The sequence below is a fragment of the Lepisosteus oculatus genome, chromosome 27 (genome assembly GCF_040954835.1).
Source record: "Lepisosteus oculatus isolate fLepOcu1 chromosome 27, fLepOcu1.hap2, whole genome shotgun sequence".
NCBI classification, from domain to species: Eukaryota; Metazoa; Chordata; class Actinopteri; order Semionotiformes; family Lepisosteidae; genus Lepisosteus; species Lepisosteus oculatus.
This window is the reverse complement of record NC_090722.1, coordinates 9206890-9231629: the sequence shown is the minus strand read 5'-3', so window position 1 is coordinate 9231629 and position 24740 is coordinate 9206890. Positions and strand designations below refer to the sequence as shown.

General features: G+C 45.0%; 2 protein-coding genes across 2 annotated transcripts in view; one reads left to right on the top strand and one right to left on the bottom strand.

The window, feature by feature from the left end:
* LOC102682343 (beta-1,4-galactosyltransferase 3) overlaps positions 1–14634 on the top strand; it is a 40514-nt gene extending 25880 nt beyond the window's left edge. The window contains exons 3-7 of the mRNA XM_006641538.3: positions 2284–2519; positions 4896–5083; positions 5352–5474; positions 8821–8925; positions 10264–14634. Coding sequence (XP_006641601.3) covers positions 2284–2519; positions 4896–5083; positions 5352–5474; positions 8821–8925; positions 10264–10414 — 803 coding nt within the window. The 3' untranslated portion in view covers positions 10415–14634. The remainder of the gene's footprint in view (positions 1–2283; positions 2520–4895; positions 5084–5351; positions 5475–8820; positions 8926–10263) is intronic.
* Positions 14635–15410: 776 nt separating this feature from the next.
* Positions 15411–23633, bottom strand: LOC107080078 (inhibitor of nuclear factor kappa-B kinase subunit alpha). The gene is made up of 5 exons (XM_015368734.2): positions 23571–23633; positions 21172–21325; positions 19252–19390; positions 18339–18446; positions 15411–17496 (listed from the first exon to the last, which is right to left on the bottom strand). Exons 1-5 carry the CDS (start codon positions 23578–23580, stop codon positions 16684–16686), a joined length of 1224 nt encoding a protein of 407 aa, XP_015224220.2. The 5' UTR covers positions 23581–23633; the 3' UTR covers positions 15411–16683.
* Positions 23634–24740: the final 1107 nt, after the last annotated feature.

The following is a 24740-nucleotide window of genomic DNA, read 5'->3' as shown; positions in this document are numbered from 1 at the left end:
CTTGTTCCATACTCCTACCAACGTCGTGTAAAGAAGCTTTCTGTCCTGAACACTGAATTATATGGTACTGGCATAAAGTGGCACATCTGAGGCTGCCAGGGAAAAGTCAGTGTGAAGGGTTATACAAGGGAAGTTAAGTGCTTCCTTGCATTTGATTTTCAGTGCTTTTCAAAAGATACTAAAATTTGAACAAAGTGATACAAACAAACCCAGGAAATAAAATCTGGTGAAATGATTCGGGGTGAATTTAGCTAAATAACTGCGAGTCTGACTTTCCAAATGAGTTTGCACGGTTCCTCATACAGATGTACTCCTTGGCTCCGATGATGAAGTGCATCAGACATAAACACCCACGTTTTTAATCCCATAAATCCCCTACGCCCCCCCGGAGCGTGGGTAAAAAGGCACTGTTGAAACCGGAGTGCTGCTTTTCCAAGCAGATCGCAGATGTGCTGCTCCGTGACGGCCGTGTTCTTCTGGATCTTGTTTTCAGTGCAGAGCTGCGGGACGGAAGATCAGTGTACTGATCCCTGACATCTGGCCAGATGTGCCTTCTCCGGGGTGGGACGCGTGTGACAGCTGTTCCTCCGGATCAGTGCCCATTGACGCTGAAGTTTAGCAGCAGCAATCAGAGGCCCTGACTAGTATGGACACGTCTGACCATATGGCAAGCCGAAACACAGCTAAGACGAGCTCTGGCATGTAAGCTCAGAGACAGACACTGAAACACAGTCTGGTCGCAGACTTTATGCAGTGACTGCCTTAAACAGAAAATAAGCAACCACATGCTGTGGCAAGGAGCCAGAGGGAAATGGACAGAGGAGAGCAATGCTGTATTGCTTGGACTAATTAGATATTCGACTAAACCAGGGGGATTAAGAAAAAAGAAGGATGCTAAGGTGTACAGTCCATTGGAGGCCAGACGTTCTGTCATGCAGTGCAGCCCAGCAGACAGAGCGTCTATTGTGCTGGAGTTGGGTAGCTGCTGTTACAGCCCTTGTGTCTTTTATTGCAATGGGACTTGTGCTGGAAACCATGGGTTATCGGAAACTGATCAATCCACTTCACGAGACCAGTGAGCCCCGTGTGATTGCCTTCCACCGACTCTTCCCACCCCTTTCCACGGAGAATCGGATGGCCTGTGTTTGCAGGTAAAGAAGATGCCCCAGTGTCTGTATCCTGCTTTCCTGAGAATTGACAGCCCTCCCACCGAAAAGGGATTCACTCTGGTAACTGCTCCTCTTTCTCCAGAGACCTGGCAGGGGCAACAGTGTGCCCGTTCTGTAACGCGATCAGTCAGGCCCGTTTCTCAGCACAGACAGATGAATACAAATTTCTCCCTCATGCCGTCCGTCTGCTTGTGTGACAGAAATAAATCGCAGACACATGGCGCCCCTGGCAGGCGGCCAAGCCTGGGCTCCTGTCCCAGCGCATTGTGCGGCTCTGTTATCTCTTCCTCGGATTAGTCACAGAGTGTTAAAAGGGATGTCCCGTTTAAAAAAGGCTATCGCATCTCCAAACGTAATCCTCTGACCTCCATGGTCTTTCACCCCTCCTCTGTCGCGGTCATTTTTTTTTCCTGTGCGCATTGTGTGTTCCTCTCCGTATCCTTTCAACATCATCATAATAATAAACTTTATTTTATATAGCGCCTTTAAAGGTGGCTTCTCAAAGCGCTTTACAGGATGACAGCAACAATAAATACGCAAGATAAAACACAAACCTGGACACGCATGGTCCCACCTGTTCTGCGCACCGCTAAAAGCTCATCGACATTCTGATTATCTGGAGTTTTGTGAGTGTTTTTTTTTTGTGCAAATTCTGATGGCCAGACTCTCAATCTTATAAGAACTTGAAGCACCACCATAACGGGAGGACGTTCGTTTCTCCTGCCGAAAGTGACTAGGATATGGCGAAGCGTCTGACTCTTCCCACCCCTCATACGCAAACCAGAGGGCACAAGGCGAAACTATTTGGAAGTGCATTTAAAACCCCAAACAGGAAGCCCCTTTTTTTTTACCCAAAGAGTTGTGGGAGTAGGAAACAAGCTACCCAGCTACTTTGTAGAAGCCGATACCCTGGATTCTTTAAAAAAAACAGCCAGCTGAGATCCTCCAGTCAGGACAGGGCACCTCTTTACACAAAGGCGTGCGGGAGTGTGGAACAAGCTACACAGCCATGCTGTGGATACCAATACCCTGTTTTGAAACGCCTACATGGCATCCTTGGATCAGGTCTCTACTAAATGCCTCCTCTGGTTTCTTTTGTTCTCCTGTATTCCAGGCGGTCCGTTCCGGGTCACCTTCCCGTCCAAGCTGACCTTAGAGGATGTGAAACGCAAGAACCCGCTGGTGGTGCGCGGGGGGCGCTACAGGCCCCCGGACTGCGAGTCCAAGCACCGCACTGCCGTCATCATCCCCCACCGCAACCGGGAGCATCACCTGAAGTACCTGCTCTACTACCTGCATCCCTTCCTGCAGCGCCAGCAGCTCAACTACGGCATCTACGTCATCCACCAGGTGGGGGGCGGGAGTACGGGGGCGCAGGGGCTGGCCGGGGAGCCGGGAGGGGGGGCTTAGCTGAACACCCCTCATGAGCAGAGTTCAGTCCAGTTTGAAAACATCAGGCGTGTGCTAAATATCTGAGAATGCCAATTTCTGAAAACACCGTCTTTAAAATGCATCTGTAGTGCCCTTTATTGTCATTTCAAATCCATCCATCCATCCGTTTTCAGTTGCACACAGACGCACACAGACGCACACAGACGCACACAGACGCACACAGACGCACACAGACGCACACAGACGCACACAGACGCACACAGACGCACACAGACGCACACAGACGCACACAGACGCACTGGGGCCAGTTTTCCCCGAAGCCAGTTAACCCACCAGCATGTCTTTGCACTGTGGGAGGAAACCCACGCCAACACAGGGAGAACATACAAGCTCCAAACAGACAGCACCCCAGAAATTGAACCCAGGTCCCCAACACTGCAGGCCAGCAGTGCTGACCGTTGTGCTATCATGCCACCCTATAATTTACAATTGAAGTATTTAATGAATATTCTACATGCTTATTTGTTTATATTATAAAAAAATATTTGATAAAATCTAAAGCAGGTTAAGAGACGCAAGTTTTTCCTTGATGAGCCAAAACGTATCGGGTGCTGAGCACCGAAAGAACTTGGTTTCACAAGAGGAGCTGGGTTGTTATATTGGCAGAACTGTTTTTAATCCTCCAGGCAGTATTTCACTCTGATTATTTTGGCTGCGTTTTGTTAGGATCCGAGGGATGTATTTTAACTCACATTCACTCCAACTCACCCATGAAGTATACAGATTGATGTCAACATCTGGCTGTAGGAAGTGGTCAGTGTTGGAAGAAAAGATTTGATGTACAGTAATCAACTTTCAGAATTCCTTCATTTTCTGTAGTAGTGGTTTGAGTGCTTTATATCTTATTTAGTTTGTATAATACTTATCTTTTGAGCTACATGTCCTTTTTCTTTAAGGAAGCTTTGTCCCCTTCCTGGATATTCCCTGGGTAGTTGAGAGTTTTTTTTAACCTTTATAAATAGGTTGTACTCAAGCTGGTGTCGTTTAACTGAGCCATGAACACACCCTTTGTTTTTTGAGACAATGCAGCCTTTTTCCCTTAAATCAGAGGATCTCCACTATGGTCTTGGGAAGCCCCAAACCAATAACTCTGATAGGTCACTCATTTTTAAAGATTGGCAACATCTGAAAGGTACTGATGAATCAATCAAGCAATCTTTTTTAATTACGAGAAATCTGGCTCATGAGGGCTAAACAGTACCTGGAATTTAGGCCAGAATGTTCTCTAAATTAATTTAACAAATTGCCTGCTTAAGTACTCAGAAAGGAACTGTTCCAAGGGATCTTCAGAAATGAGTGATTTAATGCTCAACTACAAAACCTGCTGGACTGGGGCTCTCCAGGATCAGGCCTGGACATACCATACGTAGGGAATGTGGTCAATTGCTGTGTGCCACTCCTGTAAACCCAAGTTTATTCAGCAGGTATTTTCTCTCAGCCCCGTCTGTCTGAATCCTTTGGGTCTCTCCTTTTTTAATTAGAGAAAATTGACCCTTAAATGAGCTTCTTTTTAATTAGCTGTTTTCTGCACTGCTTGGTTCGTGAAATGCCCTCGGCCTATTTAATAAATTGTTCCTACCCGGTAGCTCTTTGTGTCTAATGCTGATTTGGCTCAATTGCTTAAGTTCTGTGGGCCTTTTCATTGGAACAATACAGCTAAATGAGAAATGAGGGAAGCAGCCTCCATTCAGCGTTCTAGAATCTGAGAATAATGAGGAAATCTGTAGCAAAGCAAGTAGTTCACCTAAAGGGTTTTGATTGGCATCAGAACCAAGTGCAGAAGCTGTTGGAGGTCTGGAAATCGGGTTTGAACTTATCCATTGTAATTTTCTCGGTGGGCTCCCGAGTGATTCATTTCATTCCCATTGTCCTGAGATCACAGGCTCTGATCTTAGGTAAGTCATTAACGGTCTATTTTCATGAGCTGCACCACCAGCTGTCGGAGTCAGCCGGTTTCCCTGTGGACACCAGTGATTTCTGGAGGCAGCCGGAGGCTTGCGTTGTTACGTGTGAGCCGCGTTAATCCCAGGCGTGGCGCCCTGTCATTCCTGTTAATGTAGGTCTCTCCCAGCGGGGAATAAATGAAGGCCACCTTGATTGAGCAGCCCATCCACATTTTCTCCATCTTTTGTGTTGTTTTCTCTGGATGGGGGTAAAAATAAAGAAACAGCAGTTCGGAGGCGATTTTCCTGTGGCTGAGGCAGGGAATGCAGTGGGCACGTTTTGCGAGAGAGTTGCCAGTTATAATGGGTGCTGCTGCCCTCTGTCCCTCAGGCAGGGAACTACACCTTCAATCGGGCCAAGCTGCTGAATGTTGGATTCAAGGAGGCCATGAAGGAGGAGGAGTGGACCTGCATGTTCTATCACGACGTGGACCTCATCCCCGAGGACGACCGCAACCTCTACACCTGCGACCGCCACCCCAAGCACGTCTCCATCGCCATGGACAAGTTTGGATACAAGTCAGTCTCTTGTCTCTTTCTCTTACCTGCGGGTTTTCACCTGCCTTGACCGGAACTGGTCTGTTGGCGTGTCTGGCCCACCCTGTCTCCCAGGTGGGCTGCCTCTGTCTGTCTCTCGGCGTTCCCGTTTCATTTAGCTGCGTTGTGGTCCTCTGACTGAGAAATCCAGGACCGCCCTCGTCCAATGTAAATCGGACACCTGTCCTAGTAGGATGAGAGAAAGGCCCTTTGAACTTCACGGAGGTTTTTGCTGACTGTTCTTTTTCAGGCTGCCGTATAACACCTACTTCGGGGGGGTGTCTGCTCTGACTCCCGAGCAGTACTTGAAGATGAACGGTTTTCCCAACAACTACTGGGGCTGGGGAGGGGAGGATGATGACATCGCCGTCAGGTAAGAAATTTCCACCCCAAAATTTATGCACCCCCTTCTTGTCATCTCCTGCATACGTTGTACACAAGATCCCTTAGTGTTCAGCTCTTTCATTGTAGAAATGAGTTTTTACTTAATGTAAAGTTTACAGCACCTTACCAGCTCCAGACCTTATCATTCTTGTTAGTGTAGCTCTGTCTCAGGGGAAAATAAAGGCTGCCTTGATTGTGTACCACCTATTCTAGGGATACAGAGCATAGCTGTCATAAGTAATACATCCCCCAGAAATGGACCCATTTTCAGTTTTCTCTCAGCTCTGCTGCTCATGTGACATCAGCCCAATGTTTGGCAGCTGTATCATATCCTGCAATTTCTACAAGGCTCAACTTTGGGATTCTGAGTTGTTTGTGCCTCCTCCTTTTTTTCTGGGTGTTTTGCGCTAGGTTTGTGCCCCATACTTTGTGCTGCAGGCATTCCAGTGGATACAGAAAATTGTTAAAAATCAACCGTGGGTACTGTTGTCAAAACTTTGACACTCACAATCTCTGCAGTTGAATGCTTTTACAAAATATACAAACTGCTTTTTTTGTGCATTTTTGCTTCCATTATACACTATGCATAAAGGACAATATAAATCATACTTTATATCTCTAAAACATGTGCATTAAATTAGGGTTTATAATTTGCAAGAAGCAGACTATGAAGGAATGAGGCTGAGCTGACTATTGCTAAATGAAGAGCAGATGGGTACCGAATCGATAGAAGAAGGTTGGTCGTACTTCAAAAACAATGTTAAAAGCTCAGAATAAATTCATCCAAAATAAATGAGGAAAGTATGGCCTTGATGGAGTAATGGAGACATTAAGGAAAAAGACAGGAGGAACAGAACAGTCAGCATACTGTGTTAAAGGGCCTAAGATTCACAAACAGAACATTTGGATACTGCGCACAGCAGCAAAACATTAAAATTGCAGAGGGAGACGAAATGTAATAAGACAACAGCAGAACAGCAATGCAGAAAAAATGTTTCGGACTGTAACAGAACTGTGAAAGCAGTAGTAAATAATTTGAGATAATAGGAGATTATTTAACGATGATAAAGAAATAGTACACATGCTAAATGAATGTATTACCCAGGTTTTTACAACAGATAACATCAGCAGCATGCTGGAACATTATTAGGTAAGGTACCCTGACATAAGTGTGAAATGATTATGAATTTGGAATGAAAAGACTGTCACGACATCACAGATCACGAAGCACCATTTATAAATGAAGATCTGCAGAGGAACCACTCATACTCATTTTTAGAAAGCATTTGGTTTCTTTGAGCATTCTTTCAGCTGACTCTTTTTTTTCACTCTGACTCTTCAGCTGTCCATTCTTCACTCATCTCTGTGACGTACCCCTTGTCCGAATTTAAATGGATCTCCCCAAAAGATAGATCTATCTGAAGTTCTTTCTTTCTATACCTGCTTGTAATATTTCTAGAAAAGATTTGGACTAATTATACAGATCAGGGACAAACAGCTGGTTCTGAACAATGATTGGAAAGTGATTTTCTTCTCCTTTCTGTGCTTGGTCACCTTAGGACACTTTTAGCATGATGCTTGATGGTCTTTCCTCTGTCGTGCTTAAGAAACTAAGGAGTCTTATTCATAGACAACAAAGATAGGTACCTATAGTTCAGAGAATACAAATGTTAACAGCAGTTCATGAAACTGTAGACGACTCAGTCCATCTTCAGACACCGGTAAAGTTACAGAAATTATAATTTGTGCTAAACTAGAAGATTGATTATGAAATCACAACGAGAACCAGCATGGATTTAGAAACTCAAGACCTTATTTTCCTGATGCGCTGAAATTATTTGAGCAAGCAGCACAGACAGCTCTTGGACGGAGCTCCTGAATGTGTCAGCAGGGGAAGGAACAATAAGTACTGTGTGCCGAGCCAGTAGAACAGTAATTAATAACGCAGGCATCTGGGCCACTTTAGCATGGAGTGTTACGTCTGAGTAAGAGTAAAAAGACTCTCAATCTATCCTGTGACGAGCCCTCTTGTCAAAGCTTGATGGGATGATTCCTGCAATCATTCGGGAGTGCATCAGAGCAGTCTTTGCCCAGATAAAAAGGACAGGTGTTCAGATATTCAGCTGCGGCTGTCACTACATTTCAGCATCACAAGTCGTGTCTCCTTGTCTGTGTTTCACCAGCCCTTCGGTGTGATTCTGTGTTTCTTTTCGAATTCCAGCTTTCCTTGCGCCCTACACTAATTGGCACCTTTATTTGTTTTTTAAATTGATTTTGGCATCCTGCAAGTGCAAATAAAACGAAATCAGGGAGGTATTGGGGGGGAAACCAGGGCAAAAAGTTCTTAATCGTTCAGCTGCTGGTACAGCTGTTGGAAAAGCAGCTGTGCAAATCCTCCTGGTGTGGAATGCGGACAGTGTCCGCACGGAAAGATTAAATTCCCCACAGAGTCAGAACCCGCAGGAACTGGATGAACGGTGTATCAGGTTGCTTCCTTGATTACTTGTTTACCAGCAGCCATATCACCCTGCCACTCGCAGCTGGCAGCCCACTGGAGCTCAGCAGCTGTGAGCCTGGCCAGTACCAGGCTGGGAGGCTCCTGGGAAAGACTAAGGTTGCTGCTGGAAGTTGTTAGTGGGACCAGTAGGGGGCGCTCACCCTGCAGTCCATGTGGGTCCTAATGCCCCAGTATAGTGATGGGGACACTATACTGTAAAAAGACGCGGTCCTTCAGATGAGACGTAAAACCGAGGTCCTGACTCTCTGTGGTCATTAAAAATCCCAGGGCGTTTCCTGAAAACTATAGGGGTGTTACCCCACTGTCCTGGCCAATTTCTTCCTGGGCTTTACCAGTCATGGCCTCCTAATAATCCCCATCTCTGAACTGGCTCCATCACTCTGCTCTCCTCCCCACTGAGAGCTGGTGTGTGGGGAGCGGACTGGCGCATCATCGAGGTGGAGGTACACACTGGTGGTGGTGGAGGGGATCCCCATTACCTGTAAAGCACTTTGAGTGGAGTGTCCAGAAAAGCGCTATATAAGTATCAGCTATTCTTATTCTTATTGACAAGTGCATTGCCACCTTGTAGGTGATCTTTAGAAGCTGAGCAAGGCTGGTCCTAGTCAGTACTGGAATAGGAAACCTTTAAGGAAAAAACAAATGTTTGCAGTAAGTGATGATCAGTGAAGCTTTTCCCTCCGACGAGAATTTCCAGACCAGCACCTCAGGTGATCAGGGACTCTGCGTTATAGAGCTGCTGTCCTATGGACAATAATCCAAGGTCTTGATGACTTGGTCATTAAAGATCCTTTATTTGCCTGTCTTTCTCTTTCAGGGTGGCGTTAAGCGGGATGCTGATCTCCCGGCCCTCCGTGCAGGTGGGCCGCTACAAGATGATCAAGCACGAACACGACAAAGGCAATGAAGAGAACCCTAAAAGGTGACCTCGCCCGAACACTCTTCAGACGAGCTCGAGCGTCTCGCGGTGTATAAGGGGATTTTGTGGGTTTTTTTCCCCTTTAATAGCAAAGACTATACATTTTGATTATAATTTGTAATGTGCACATGGTGGGTGAGACTTAACCACCCTCCATGGGATCATGGACATGCTTTTCTGACAACCAGGATTTTCAAGGTTGATTGTCAAAATTAAGTTCTGGCTTGTGGAAAAATACGGAATTACAAATTGCCCACATTTCTATGACAATAACTGTTGAGTTATTCAAAGAAACTTCAAAACTGCCAAAACTTTGTTGCGACTTTAAGATGAGTTTGTCAGTGCTATAAAGTAAGCAGGAGCGCAGTTTCCCAAAAGAACGGTTGCTATTGGACAGAAGCGGTTTTGGCTCCCTCTAGTGGCAGAAGGGAAGTGCCAGCATGTGTGTATTTAAAACTGCAAGAACTCAAATACTCGAGTGATTTAGTGTGAAAATGGGAGGCCATACAGCCCATCTAGAACAGTGAACACAACATGAATAGTCAACACTCTTGCAAGTGATCTATGGAGATAGATACCCCATTTTGATTTAGATCTGTTTCAACTTAGTATTTCACTTAGGTTTCTATGTGTCATAGAGGCCTGTGTTTCTCTGACTTTCGATAGGCATATTTCTTTTAGCAAGTAATTCGACCTCTGTATAAAAAACTTAGTCAAGTTTAATGTCCTGTAGTCCTTTTTGGGTTTTGTGGAATCACTGTGGCAGCTGGTTATTTCTCCAGTTGTCCCTTTCTTGCCAGTACTCCTGTAAATGATCCGCTTGCTTTTTGAGGCCACCGTATTCAAAGATCCAGTAGTTAAAGCTGATCATTTCCAACAGCTTTTGTACTCAGAACACGGTGCAGTCCTGCCTGGCCTTGCTAATTAAGAACTCATCAATTGATTAATAATCCCTTATTTCGGACGAAAAAGCTCTTCCTATCTTATAGTTTCCATCAGTCATCTCAAAACAATATACAGGCGTATTAAGTCTGTTCCATTGTGGCAAAGGGTATAGTGCTGGGGAGAAAGGAGGGTGAAGAAAAAAAGACCAAAATGCCAAAAAGATCAAATCATTATCATGAAGTAATATAAATCGAACCACCTCTGCCACTATCTCTCAAAACCTCCTTCTGCAGTCTTATCTGAATGGTTGGTTTTTCCATTTCATAAGGCCGTTCCTAGCTCATCACAACAATTAAGGCAGGTTTTTTTTATGTCATAAAATGCAATCCGGGCTGTAATCCACGAGAGCTGCAGTGTACAGAAGGAAAGGGACTAAAGTGCCGCTCTCCATTTCAGATTTAACCTTTTGGCGAAGACCAGGAGGACGTGGAAACAGGATGGAATGAACACAATGGAGTACAGAGTCCTGTCGAAGGAGTACATGCCTCTGTATACCAACATCACAGTGGACATAGGCTCCGAGAAAGGACTGCACCCCAGGACTTGAGGCCGGGGTCTGTTGTTACCAAGCTGGCCGGGAAGGCCTGGACATCCAGACAGATCCTTCATTCCTAAATCAAGAAACGTGGGAGGGAGGGGCTAATCTCTCTAGAAGGATATCCTTTCTTTTATAAAGATGGCACTTTACGGCGCAAAAAACCATTGAAGGACTCTTTTCGTACATTAAATCCTTTTTTTTTTAATTATAAGACACGGACACAGTTATAGAGCTATTCTTTTTTTAGAAAAAAACCCCACAAAGTCCCTGTGCTTTTGGCACAAGTGCTTTCCAAGGTATGGACTGAGAGAAAGGACTGAGCTCATAACTGATATCAGCTTTGTGAACAATTACCTCTGTTGCCTTAACTTTGCTCTCTCTTTCTCTCCTCTCTCGCTCTCACTCTTTCGTGGATGGGTGGGGTCTGATCAGGGTAGGACCCCCAACGAAGGGGTTAACTTCACTGCCTCGCTGAAAACTTGAAGGAGAATCCAACCATTAATTTAAAAAAAAATACGAAAGCCTGTTCATGCCAGACATAATGACTGCAGCTGTTTCACTACACGAGCTGTTCTAGTCTTGAGAATAATGCAGACCACGCTTCTTAAACTTCACACTAAAACAGTTATGACTAAACGTGTACCGTTTTCCCAAAACGTGGGATTGTACGATACCACTGGGCATCTTTCTTTGCGGAGGTTGATGTAGTATTATTGCGTATCTGCACGCACACTACAGATCCAAAACGAAACAGCCACTGAACCACAACAGGCTTGAAGGACTAGGAAATGTATTGTTCTCCGTTTGTCTTGATTGCAGGCACTGGCTCTCTACAGTTCTTCTATGTATTCTGGTCAGTTAAAAACTGCATCTTCTCGGAAACAGAAGACTAGTTAAACGTGACGTTTAACATCTGGCCCATTTATTTATAAGATCCAGGAAGCTCGCCTCTCGTTGCAAGGTATTACTAAATGTAACTCCTTAAAAGCTTTCTTAGAGGTTTACTGCAGGTTGTCTTCTTGTTGAGAAACCTGGAATAAGAAATCCATCTATTGGATGGTTCTTGAGAGAAAGTAGGCCACAACTGTAGTGTGTATTGATACAACTCCCCAGCGTACTTTCAGTACTCTCTATTGATTTTACTACCTGGTTTTTGCGTATCTTCTCTCTATACCATTTTTAAGGTTTCAGTGCAGATATAGTCTTAATGGCCCGTGTATCATATGTGGACAGTTCGCTTCTTGCAGTGAGGAAGTGATGCTCTTTCGTGAGGAAGATGCGGCCGTGATCCCGTTTCAGTCAATGCTTGGATATCTAATCTGTTAGCCACGGAATTGAATTTAAAAGATCTAGTCCTTTTTTATGGCTCATGAAACAATCACAGCAAAGGAGGTGCTCCTGAGCCCTTGCAGAAGGTCAGTGTCTGACACGAACAGGCTCAGACTCGAATCCCAGACCAAGTACATCTCTTGTCCTATTCCTTCTCTTGCCGAGATCTGTATAGATCGGAGGGGCCTTAAAAACAAGAGAATCGGAAGCTGCTGTGTGGTGTTGGTCGTTTTAAGAGCCACGTATTTCTGCTAGAAATGACACTACCCTTTGGCGCTCTGCAACCTTGTGAGCACATGAGCCGTTTCCATTTCACAGACTTGTTTTAATTTTGAATACTTTCTTTTCACTCATGTTTACACACTACAGTACAGGTTTGGGAGCACGGCTGCTTTTTCCCCAGTTAGAACTGGATCATTTAAGACGAGAAGGAACATTTTTGTCTTTTCTTTATACCTGGTGTTGTATTAGAGCAGCAGGACTCTTAGGTAGATTTTAACTTTGGAAACTTTAAACTGTTTGTGCAGCAACAATCTTAAAAACTCAAGGAATGCGTAATACGGGGAGAACTAAGGTGGGAGTTTAACCTAAGGATTTTTATGAAACTGGCAACCTTGTGTATATGTGCCTGTCTTCCCTAATCGCTGGGCCTGATTGAATCATATTCTGTGATGTCATAGGTCAAGTGTTTAATCATTCCAGGATTCACTCTTTCCAGCTAGTTAGTTTCCAAATCTCCAAATTCATCCTTTCCTTTCTTTACCACGTTTTTTACCATTCTGATCCCGTTCCCCTTTTGCCTGCAGCCTAACGACTTGTCGCTTGTTTTCCGTTTGGCGCGGGATATTGTTGGATTTTAGTTACATCTGTACCTACCCAAAGTCTCTCTTATCAGAGGCTTGTCAGGCTGGATAGCAAACTCCTTAATATATTAAAAGTCTGGTGTGCAAGGTGAGATGAACTTCTGTTTCTGGTGCAGTGGGAAAAGGGTGTAGGAATTACTGGACCAAACCCAGCTTGCTCTATTGGCATTGCTCAATCTGCCAGAATCGGTGGTATCTAAAGAAAACTACCGTGAACTCCTTTCCTAAGCCTATGTGCATGGAAGACTCAGCACATAGCCTTTCAGACGCTTCCAGTTGCACACTTGCTGATTGAAACGTAGTCTCTAAACTTGATATCTCCAGAAGCACTGCTCTTGGTTCTGTGCAAATTATTGTCATTTAGTTCCCCTTGATATTCTTGTGCAGTTTGAATAGTTCGTTCTGGTGATGGTTTTGGCCTCAGTATCTCTCTGTCCTGGTCTTTTGGGAGCTGAAATGTGGTCTGGAAGCTCAATTGCAGAGCCAGATCCTTGAACAGGGATCCTTATTCTCCCCATTTCAATCTTTGGCCCCGTACAAAGTCTTACAATATCTGATTTTTGAGCCAATCAGCAGCTATTCATCTATTGAGGCTTTTAAGATCTCCACTGCTTCAAATGAGCTGATAAACTCTGTGCGGGGGAACTAATCATTTTTCAGATCTTTATCATGCAGCCAGTTGCTAGGACTCGGATAACCACACTCAGGAAAGAGGTCCTGTTTCTCTTATGTTCATCGGATTGGTTTGTCATGATGCTTCTTTCAGTAGTTCTGTCTGAATATTTTTACCGGGTGCGTTATGAAGTGAAATAGAATTCTGTTTACTTCACAATATGGAGAAATAATGGCAGCCACATCTCTAGATGTTTTTGCTCTTCTGCTGCAGCAAGGAGGGCGGCACTAAGTGCGAGTTCAGGGAACGAGCTGGCTGATTTCCAGTTGGCGACGTGAAGTCTCTGGGTTACGTTGCTGGGCATCAGTGGGAACAGAAGAGGAAGTCTTTCAAAAATGCGGCTCTGGTTGAAAACCCCGGCTCAAGAATTAGACACTGCCTTCCCTCACATGTTCCATGACAATCTGGTGTCCGTCCCACGTGCTGTGCACCCAGCCTGCCATGGCTTGTGCCTCTTAGCCTCTCGATTCCCTCTTCTTCTTGATGGGGTGAGGAGGAAGAGGTCCCCCCCCCAGAAGCGCGAGCGAGCAGTGATTTGGGAAGAGGCGCTCCGGGTCACGCGCATCTCGGGGGACCTGCAGGGGGGAGACCGCGGGGGCGGGGTGGCTGACTAACCCCACCCCCCGCCACTGGTGCATCACCACTGGGCCGACCCCAGTCACGGTCCACTGCTGTTCCTTTCGTACCAGGAGCTGTGCTCTGGTCCCAGGTGAATAAATACCGCTTTCCTTAATGTGGCGACTGTTGTGAAGCTGGGAGAGCCTATTTTACCAGCTGCTAGATCAGCCCATAGCCTCATCAGCCCTGACAGACACCCTATGGAGAAGGCAAAGTAGGACTATGGATCCATTATAATCACAACAAAGATCTGCTGGCAGTGGGTTTATCCTAAAACAGTAGAGCCCATGTCAGATATTTTATTGCTTTAAGGATTGAGATTGTATATGTATGTGTGTCTTGGGGGGGGTGGGGGATTAAAGAGTGATTTTTCTTAAGCGGTTGGTTCTTTATATAACTCCTTTTTAAAAGAAGAATATTTTAAGGTCCTCTTGTTGTGAACTGCACGCCCCTTATGAGGTCTTTAATCCGCCTTTTGTTTTAATTGTCGGGCTCGACCGGGGGGGGGCTTGTTTTTAGGTGCCTATGCAGTGCCTGTTTTCTGGCAGTAGCCGATGCCACGCTCCCCTTTCCAGCGCGAGGCGTAACGAGGGGTTCGCTCTCCCGCTCGGGGGGAGGGGATGGTGTCTTGGCCCTGCCTGCACAGATTTGAAAAAATAAAATGACAGACCGGTGACTTGTTTGCCGCTGTTTTTTGTATCCATGAAAGATTTCAATAAAAAAAACCTGGATTATATCTCTAACAACTGCCTTGCCTTGTTCCTGTTTTTTGCTGGTGCTGTTTTCCTTCATGACAGCCTCCAGAAACTGCTCAAGACGTTTTTTCCTGACAAGTATTTGAATAAAAGGGTGTGAACAAAGGGAGATCTTCTTCATCGCCTGTCACAAAATCTGTCCCAAATGTTGGTCAATTCACTAGAACATTTGAACTTGAGGTACCATGAGTGAAGTGGGTGAGGTCAATAATAACTCATCTATGAAAATGTGCAATGTATTATTATTGTGAAGGATGCTTTTGAACATATATGACCTCGATGGACACAGCTATTCTGAAAACCATACATTAGGAAGTGTTAACGTTGGACTCCTGTACTAATCTGTCCTCGGTGATCATGACAGTGGCCACTGGAATATCTCCGTATAGCTGTGTTCCCTACTGGGAAAAACTAAGGTTGCTGCTGGAAGAGGTGTTAGTGGGACCAGTAGGGGGCGCTCACCCTGCGGTCTGTGTGGGTCTTAATGCCTCAGTATAGCATCATCCAGGTGGGGCTGCACACTGGTGGTGGTGGAGGGGAGTCCCCATTACCTGTAAAGCACTTTGAGTGGAGTGTTCAGAAAAGCGCTATATAAGTGTAAGCAATTATAATTATTATTAATATATTTGAGATTTTACTCCGCCTGTTTGTTTAGCCTTATCCAGAGCAACACCCTATCACAAACTAATTACTCATTTCTAAGACAACCCACATCAAGGTAAAATACAGTACAAATGACATGAAAACAACAGTGAGGCAGACACATATTCATGGACCTTCAAATATTCACACAAATGTTTAATATCTTTCATTTACTGTGAGATTTACACAGAAATGAACAGCCAAGCTAAACATAAGAATGCTAAATAGCCGTGAATCGCAAATACACACTGTATCGTTCTGTTCACTTGTTTTGTTTTTTGCTCTACTGCTATGAGAGGGCCCTCTCCTCCGGTGTAGCATGTCAAGCCCCTGCCGGCCGTGTGGAGCTGATCACTGTCCCATCCTGCCCAGACTCAAACCTGCGAGCCTGGTTTACGGGCTGGGACAATCAACAAGCCGCTGCATCCCTCTTCCAAGAGGGTTTCCAGCAGCAGATAAGAGGAGGGTGCGTTTCCTTTCCCTTTTTTGGAAAACTGGAATTTGAATTTGAGCACACGGAGTTCTGGGACAGGAGACGAGCTGAGGTCTCCGCTCAAAGCAGGTCTCTGCTTTTCATTCCAGCCGGACCCTCACTACAAATGGCGATTGCCTCGTTTAGGCTGCTTTTTATTTACGCCCGTACCTCTTTTTTTCACGAACGTAATTTGTTGCCGGAAATCCTTGCTAATAGCGAAAATAAAAACCCATTTTCATTATTTCTTATGGGGGGGGAATGACGATCCGTTTCGGCCCCCAAAGATGTCACCGCTATCTTTACTTTTTTTCCACCAACAAATCACAAAAGAAACACTAATAACTATCATTCACACTGTGGTTTGTGTTTTCAGTAATAAAAACCCGATTACTGATACCACGTCATCTAAGAACAGTACTGCGTCCACTTTATTTGCTTTTTTGTAAAATGACGCACACTCACAATTTTCATTAACAGCTTTACGCAACAAGATAAAGTCTAAACCACAACGTTTCTTACACGAGGCGCACGGTATCACCCGTCTCTCCTGCCACTCCCTAGACTCGTTCTCGCCCACGCGAGTGAGTGGAATGCGATACCACATGAGCAGAGTTCAGAGTGTGACATCTCTACTCTCTGTGGCGGAGGTTTCGAAATGTTCCTCCGTATCGCTTCTGCGCAGTTTCGAAGTCGGCTTTCGATATCCGAAATGCGGGTAACAATTCGCCTGCTTCGTAGTATCGCATCTTCACAGAACAGCGTTCGTAAAAAGAAGGAGGAGGGGAAGGAGTGTTTTTTGTCGTCCAGAATGGTGAGGCAGGAGGAGATGGACAGGTCGATCAAGAGAAGTAACAGCTTATTTACAACAAAATGCTGGAGGACTGGGTTGGGAAGGGCTCGCTCTTCGGCCTCCCCCCCGATTTTCAGTGCTTGTAAGAGCTTTCTAGGAACTCGGCACTGACCACTTTCCCCTGGGACTTCTCCACCCGCCCCTGTGTCACCTGGCTGGTCGTGGTGCTGTCCGCCTGCGTAGCGACGTAGCGGAAATACTGGTGTTCTTCCTTCCTGACCTCCATGCTGGGGTGCGCCAGTAAGCCCTGTGCCCCCTCGGAGAAGACCTTCTCCAACAGACTGCCCCTGCCGGACAGTGCATTGTCCAGAAGCGTGAGCTGGCCCAAGCCCCTGGTGATTCCGATCTCCTTCCTGTCCGGAGCCGCACGCTGTGCCTGTGCGTAAGCCGGCGGCTCTCTGGCCTTCGGGAAATCGCTACCCCGCTTCCTGGCAACGACCGTCGGGTGCTGGGAGGAGGGGTCAGAAAATCCCCCTCCCGAAGCGACGCTTTCGGCTTCCTTGTCGGCGTGCGGGGCTAAGCCCAAGGGGAAGGACTCCCCCGCCTTCACGATGCTGTCGATGACGTCGGCCATCGCGGCGCGCCTCACACACGTGAGGGAGGTCATCGTGTCCAGCGGCTGCAGGTACGGCGACCCCCGCAGGCGGACGCCCAGGTTCCACGATAGACTCCTCCTGGGATCCAGGCGGCACTCCAGCAGCAGCTCCGCCACGACCTTCCCCATCGCCCAGACGTCGGACTTGACGCTCCGGAGCTGGCCGGAGAAAATCTCCGGGGCGGCGTAGGCCTCGTTACCGATGTTGGGGGCGGTCGATATGCCCCCGCAGTAAATGATCTTGGCGACCCCGAAGTCGATCAGCACTGGGCGGTACGTGTCGTACTCCACCTGAAAGACAAAGGGAACCTGGTTTTTCCTGCCCTGTGCAGCACCGGAATGTATTAATGCATTTCTGTACGTATTCATACCTATAAGTATTGCATTGCACTTGTGCATATGACTATAAACTGAACTGAATGTACTGGCCAAAATATTAGGAACCCCGCACCAATCATCCTGGGCCTGGATGAGCTCAGCCAAAACAACTTAAACAGGATGTATTCCATGTCCTTGGAGAATATTATTACCACAGTTTAGTAAGCCACCTAAAGTTCATTCTTTATCGTTTCATTAATTATCAAATATGTGTGACATGAATTACTACTTTGTATAAGCAATCTTTTTCTTGGGTCCGAAAATGGCTTCAAGTCTAAAAAGCCCTTAATCCGCATCCTCGAGAGCAACAATCCAGCAGGTTTAAATGGGCTCTGAGAGCACCGACAACTTAACACTTGAATAAAATTGCTCTGTTGACCGAAACTACTCTCCAGGTGGATCCAGGTGGGGCTGCACATTGGCGGTGGAGGGGATCCCCATTACCTGTAAAGTGCTTTGAGTGGAGTGTCCAGAAAAAGCGCTATATAAGTGTAAGCTATTATTAAATTATTATTATTATTATTATTATTATTATTATTATTACTCTCTTCTCAATACTCCTCAAGGCACAATAGTTTGTGTGTCTCGCAGTGTCTTTGAATTGGACCCAGGTATTTGTGCACTACCGAAATTTCAAAGAGATTTCGTAAACCTGCTGGATTTCAGGCTCTCAGAATTGGGGAGACGGGGCTTTCTGCTTTAGATAAGGCCCCCGACTTGGTCTAATTCTGCCCCGCTGGGACGCTCTCATTTACCATGATGTTGTCTGGCTTGAGGTCCTGGTGGACGATCCTTTTCTGGTGGAGGTAGTGCAGACCCTGGCACATGCCCGTGATGATGGTGGCCTTGATGGGCATGGTCAGCTGCGATGGGGCGAAACAGATGGTGGGCATCAGTGGGTGACATGACCAACCCAAGCTTAGCCTACAAGATCCTTAACAGTGCAGCAGGTCACAGCTCTCCTACTGGTACAGCCTACGGTTTGGGGCGGAGCGGTGGCTCTGTGGCTCAGGATCTGCGCCTGTGGCTAGAAGGTTGCCGGTTCAAATCCCGCAGCCGGCAGAGGAATCCTACTCCATTGGGCTCCTGAGCAAGGCCCTTAACCCCAACTGCTCCAGGGGCGCTGTACTATGGCAGACCCTGCGCTCTGACCCCAGGCTCTCTCCCTGTCAGTGTGTCTCATGGAGAGCAAGCTGGGGTATGCAAAAAGATAATTCCTAATGCAAGAAATTGTAAAGGGTTAATAAAGTAATGTTATATATACAGTATATAGCCCACAGCCAGCTCTAGCAACATTCCACACAGATTCATTGGCGTGCTTGTAATGGTGTTGCATGATGTCATAAAGAAGTGCATCTGTGATCTTTAGTCAATCTTTACTAAATGCCTCTTCTCTGTGTTTCCATCTGTAACTCTCCAAATGGATCTGAGCTGATGGTCTGACTTTTTCCAGGTGAGCTTTGCAAGACAGAGCCGAGCCCCCATGATGATGTGATGTGTGGCAACTAAGCTGATTTCTTAGCAGCAGGGATATGATTTCAATCAGCAGTGCTTTTGTCATACTGTATACCCATCCTGCTGAGAGGTGCCAATCCTCTGCTACATATCAATTGTACTTGAAGGTTTGATCCCTAACAGCATTGTAAATGTATTTAATCAACGGATTACCTGGATTTTGGAATTCCTTCTCTGGAAGAGGGCAATCTCCAGCTCTTCTCCAGTGATAAACTCCAGTGGGAAGTGCCACTTGCCATCTTCCCTCCAGGGTGAATCTAGGAGCTTCACGATATTGGGATGATTCATCTGTCTGTCAAAGGTCAATAGAGGTATTTCAGAGCTGAAGGGAAAGTACTGTACCAAGAGGATGACGGAACTGGACTGTTTTAGTCTCGAACAGAGAAGATTACAAGGACACCGGACACAAGAATTCGAGATCCTGAAAGGAACCGACAAAGACAACCCAGGGGACTTCTCCGGAATTGACTGGTGAATCTTGAACCAGCAGTCACGTGTGGAAACTAAGGGAACTGCATTCAAATCTGAGAACAGGAGGCACGCCTGTACTCAAAGCATATCGGGAACATAGGGTAAATGAAGAACCCTTGTTTCTGAAGACGATACCCTGGGCTTCTTTCAAGGAACAGCTGGATGAGATCCTGGGGTCAGATAATTACTCACTACCAAGTGGTTTCAAATGGCCTCCCCTTGATTGCAACTCTTCTTGAAGAGAGAAAAAGGCCGAGTCGCTTGTGTTTTGTTGGCACGTAGCACAAATGTACGAGTGTGAAGGTCCTGAGCTTTTTGTTTGCGGGCCACTCCTCGGGTGATATCACTCTCTGCAAGCTGTGCGCTTCATTTAACTCTCTGCAGCTCAGTAAGTGGGAAAATGGCATCCCATTTTATCACCCATTATAATGAGCTGGCTCGATTCTGTCCCTGAAATGATTTAAAATTCCCATTCGTAAAATTAATAGACTTTATAAAATCAAAACCACTTTTCTAACAGTTGAGCATCTTTTGTTTAAATAGGATTTTACAGCTCTTTAACAGCTTTGAGCTCATACCTGTTCTTAACATATTGAAGATTAGAATCAGTGCCTTTTCATTTTTGTTTTGTTTTATCTAGTTTATCTAGGCAGGAACTGATGACGCTTACAAAACAGCCTTTTCTGGTCTGGTTTTCCCCCTGAAAAAGCCACTATGGACTCGTCTTGCTTGTCTGGCTTGTTTTTAAACCATCCACGTCTCACAGACTCTTTCAAAAATGCTGCTCTAGTTTCATTCTTTCTCATCTTGCCCACCACACCTCAATTCACCTGAATTTAGAAAGACTTTCATTTTCAGATTTCGCTTGCGAGTCGTGCTCTTTATTTGGACAGTTCTGGTTCGGTCCATCTGCTTCATGTGGAAAACGGAAGCCTTGATCTTGCTGTGTTTTGACCACTATAATGGGCTCATGTTGAAAGGGGATAGCACTGTATATAAAACAAGTATTATCTACTTTCCAAGTTAAAATAATAATTGTTGATGTTTTTTTAAACATCTTTGATGGTTTAAAAATGCAAATGTAACAAAAAGGTCATTTCAAAACCCAAGGATGCTGTACATCGTGGAAAAAACCACTAATATAAAAATGTCTGGAGATGGAGTGGACATATTCAGGTCTTCCTATTATTAGTAGTAAACACGAACACACGCTCACACCAGGGTACACACATTTTCTAAAAAAACAATCAGCCTACCAGCATGGCCTTGGACTGTGGGATGGAAACCAAAGCACCTGGAGGAAACTCACATAAACACAACATGCAAACTCCACACAGACAGCCCCTCAGTTCCAGAGTTGAGCCTAGGGCCCCAGCCCTGCGAGGGAATCAATGCTAACCACATGCTCCCCCACGCTGCCCTAGCAGTGGGAGCAGGATCAGGAGCAGTATTAATAAGCCAAGCTTTAAGTGTCCGTCGGATAAAGATTATTCAGCTCCACTGCGGTCATCAGGTGAAAATAATGTGGACTGTCCACAGTTTTGCCAGTGAAGATGACGAGTCACTGAAAGTGGGCCCCCTGTCTGAATGACCCAAACTCACTGGTAAATTCTACATTCTCTGTCCAGGCTCCTCTCCTGCAGGCGCTCTTCGGGCACTCTCTTGATTGCCGCGAGCTTTCCCTTGTACGTCCTTTTGTAGACTTTTCCGAAACAGCCTTGGCCGATGGTACTCAGGGAGGCGTCCATCTTGAAACCTACGAAGGAAGAACAGAGGGGAAGTCCTGCTCTTGGAGGGCCATGGCCATTAACGGGTTCAGCCGTTCAATTTTGGCCCCCGGGATGGACTGGCGTCCCGCCCAGGATGTACCCCCCCCTCGTATCTGCTGTTTGCCGGGACTCCCCCGCACCCCTGATTTGGAAGGAAATGGATGGACAGTTCGATTTAGGAAGGAGGAGGGAACGGGTTCGTCTGGGACCTGCTCTTGATTAATCCACTGAAAGGCCTTACAGCAGTGGAGCAAGATCTCAGCAGGGGGACAGCAGGCACATGATCTCTGCCTCCCCACAACCCACACCAGGATAAATGATGGATAAATATCATTAAGTATCCTTCCATTGTACTCGACAGCCAAACCCTCTGAAACCCCTCTGAATATGATGCGTGGCACCTCAGCAAGCAACAGAAAAGTCTTGAACAGAATGTCCGATCCTACCCCAATTCTTCTAACAGGATGCCATTTCTTTATTCAGGTTCTGAACATTTCTGTTCAGGTTATATGATGCGTGGGACTGAGTTGCCCACTGATTCTTTCTGATCGAGTTCTGGGAATCGTTTCAGTCTGGGAAGGTTATGGAAGCCTGTCTCAAACCATCTACGCATGGTCCTTCACTGAGAGAGTCTGTTCATGTGCCCGGAGGTTCCTAATATATTTAGCAGAAAGTATGTATGGTCCTGTGTACAGCCTCACAGTCTGAACCTATGAATGTACATAGAGCACAACAAGTACTATAATATTTTTCACAGCTTCAAATGAAAAAAAAAAAACTTCCAAGTAAACTATTGATTATTTTAATCAAACTAAGTTATCAATTACAAATTAGACGGGTTTGATCTGTTTTCACTTCTGGAACTGTCGGAGGTTTCGGTTTATTGACAGGAATTTGTAAGTTGACAGAATTGCTTTTCCTAAATGGAAAGCAACTAAAAAAAGATCAGATTAATCCAAGCGTTAGTCCAGGTAATGGCTCACATAAACCGCACCAGCTGGTACAGCTGGAATGAAAATGAAAGTTAAGATGATGAATTTTGTTTTCATTCCAGCCTGATTAGCTTTAAAAGCATGTTTATCTAGTCCCCTTTCACCCCTTTTTTGTTGGCTCCCAGGAAATAATTAAAACTATTTTTGAAATTTGATCTGCATATGAGAAATCAAAAGTTGGAAAAATGCATTTGCACACACTGTTATCCTCCCATCTGACAAGAGAAAAGCAAATATTTTGAAACCACAAAAGGCAGCATTTGGTAAGAAGAATGAAGAAGATGGTTTGGCAAATGAAAAAAACAATCAGGTTCAGGCAAGCATTTTCCTTTGAGATAATTACACCTCTTTTTTCTCTGCAACATTTAGGCATGTCAGAGTCGATATGCATATGTGAAACCAAGCATTCAGTCTTCAAGCATTCATTTTTGAATAAGAAATAAAAAAATAATAAATACAGAAGTATTTTTTTCAATGAATGTTTTACTGTATTATTAGTTTTGGGATATACTTTTGACTAGGCTAACATACAATATTCAAGGTTTTACTAAAATAATCTAGTACTTATTTAGTTGCATAAAATTATAATTTCATTACTCCTGTTCCCACAAAATGCCTAGTGATTATTCACTTCAATCTTGTACAGGCTACAATGAGCACATTGTTGTAGCTCTCAGAAACCAAATCAAAACTAAATTCCCACTAACAATAAAAAATGATAAATGTTTGACAACATAATGAATATCGCAAGAAAAATTATACAATGAAATGTATAATCTGCATTGTATAATGAGAAAGAAACAGTGACATAGATTCTCCATAGCTGTCCTGTGCATTAGCAGGTGAAGAACTTGCAATTTTCAACTTTTCTTAAATATGCATTTATGTTTTCCTTTATGAGATATTTACCAGTACATGTTGGCCTATTTTTACTTTTTTAAAAGCTCCACATCACTGTGCTACAAAGGGAATGAAACTCATCTGCAGAAACAACATTCTTCATGATCTTTTGAGTAATTCAGTCAGTTCTGGTGGTCAAAAACAGCCTTGGATTAGGTTAATACAGGTTTGACTGTCCTTATGTGCTTTGTTATTTGTTATCTCCAGAGACCAGAGAGAGCTTGTATAGCTTTAAAATGTTTTAAAATGATTTCTCTCTCTTTTTAACAGGCTGCAGATATTTGCCTTTTTGCCTTGTGCCCGATGGAATGTTGTGTCGGCAAGTGAGGAAGATCTTTACCTGTGTCCATCTACTGTACTGCATGTGCCTCACTCTGTACCCTCTGCTGTCACGCCAGTTCCTCTGACACAGACAGTACAAACGCATATTCTTATAGCAAATACCTTGTTCAGCCCCACCCCCTTACGAAACAAGGCACTATTACTATGTCAGTTAAAATGCAAAAAAAAAGCTTCACAGCTTTATTTCTGGGTGTTCCTTTATTTATCCCGTAGCAATGCAAATCCAGTGACACTCATGTTTTCAGATTTTGCTGTTGTTCTTGTAGTGAGCCAAATCGCCTCTTCTTGTTTGTACCCTTTCATATCTTCTGATCCGACATTTGAGTTTTAGGATTATAACTGTTGGGAAATCTTTAACACAACCTAAGACAGATCACAGGCAGTTCAACAGGTAACAAGGAAACTGGAAGTGAAGTTATAAGGAAAGAGACACTGTCTGTGCTTAAAAACAAAAGATTTCCACAGGTAGTTCCTGTCAAACTGGTATTTTGTTTTTGTGTGTGTGATGTAGGATCTCTCCTGACAGAACCACCCAAATTTTTTTTTAGAAGGAGCAGCACAGTAAAGAATTAAGTTATTTTTCAGACGGACACCTTGTCTTTTTTTCTCACAGTTAACACGGGGGTACCGTTTCACAATTGCCTGCTCTGAACGCGGGGTGCTCTGAGAGGCATGCCCCCCTTTCTGATTTGGCATGGATGCTGTAGAGAGAGAGTATCCATTGTACCCACTTGCTTGCCTGTCTGGCGTGCTTTTTGAAGAAAGCTGGTAATTCCTAATTATGTTGACAGAAATAATCATCAAAACGCCAAACAAAAAAAAGAGGACAGCTACAACCAGCTGATTCAGGTTTTATTTCACAGTTTGGGTGGAGAGGGGAGAATGTGTGTGTTACAGTTCTCTAGAAAGAGCTGGTTTAGATGGAATGGAAGAGCAGGCCAAAACAAGCTCGGAATGTGGTTCTTCGGTGATGGAAAGCCTCCGTCTCCTTCCTCACAGCTGCTCTGCTCACCTGCACAAGAATGCGGAGGTGATCGCTTTTGCTCAGTCAGTCACTTAGGCTGTCCTGGAGCTCACCTCCAGCCACACAGACAAGATGTGTTCAAGAACGTCGTTGACCCTTAATCACCCCCTCCACATTACCTTGATGAGCATGATAATGAACCAA

What these genes read in the sequence shown, in the direction of transcription:
- LOC107080078 (XM_015368734.2), bottom strand. An exon ending in AGAGAATGTAGAATTTACCA is followed by an intron (nt 19,391 to 21,171) that starts GTGAGTTTGGGT and finishes GACCTTTGACAG; the next exon opens with ACAGATGAATCATCCCAATA. An exon ending in GAAGGAATTCCAAAATCCAG is followed by an intron (nt 18,447 to 19,251) that starts GTAATCCGTTGA and finishes GCCCCATCGCAG; the next exon opens with CTGACCATGCCCATCAAGGC.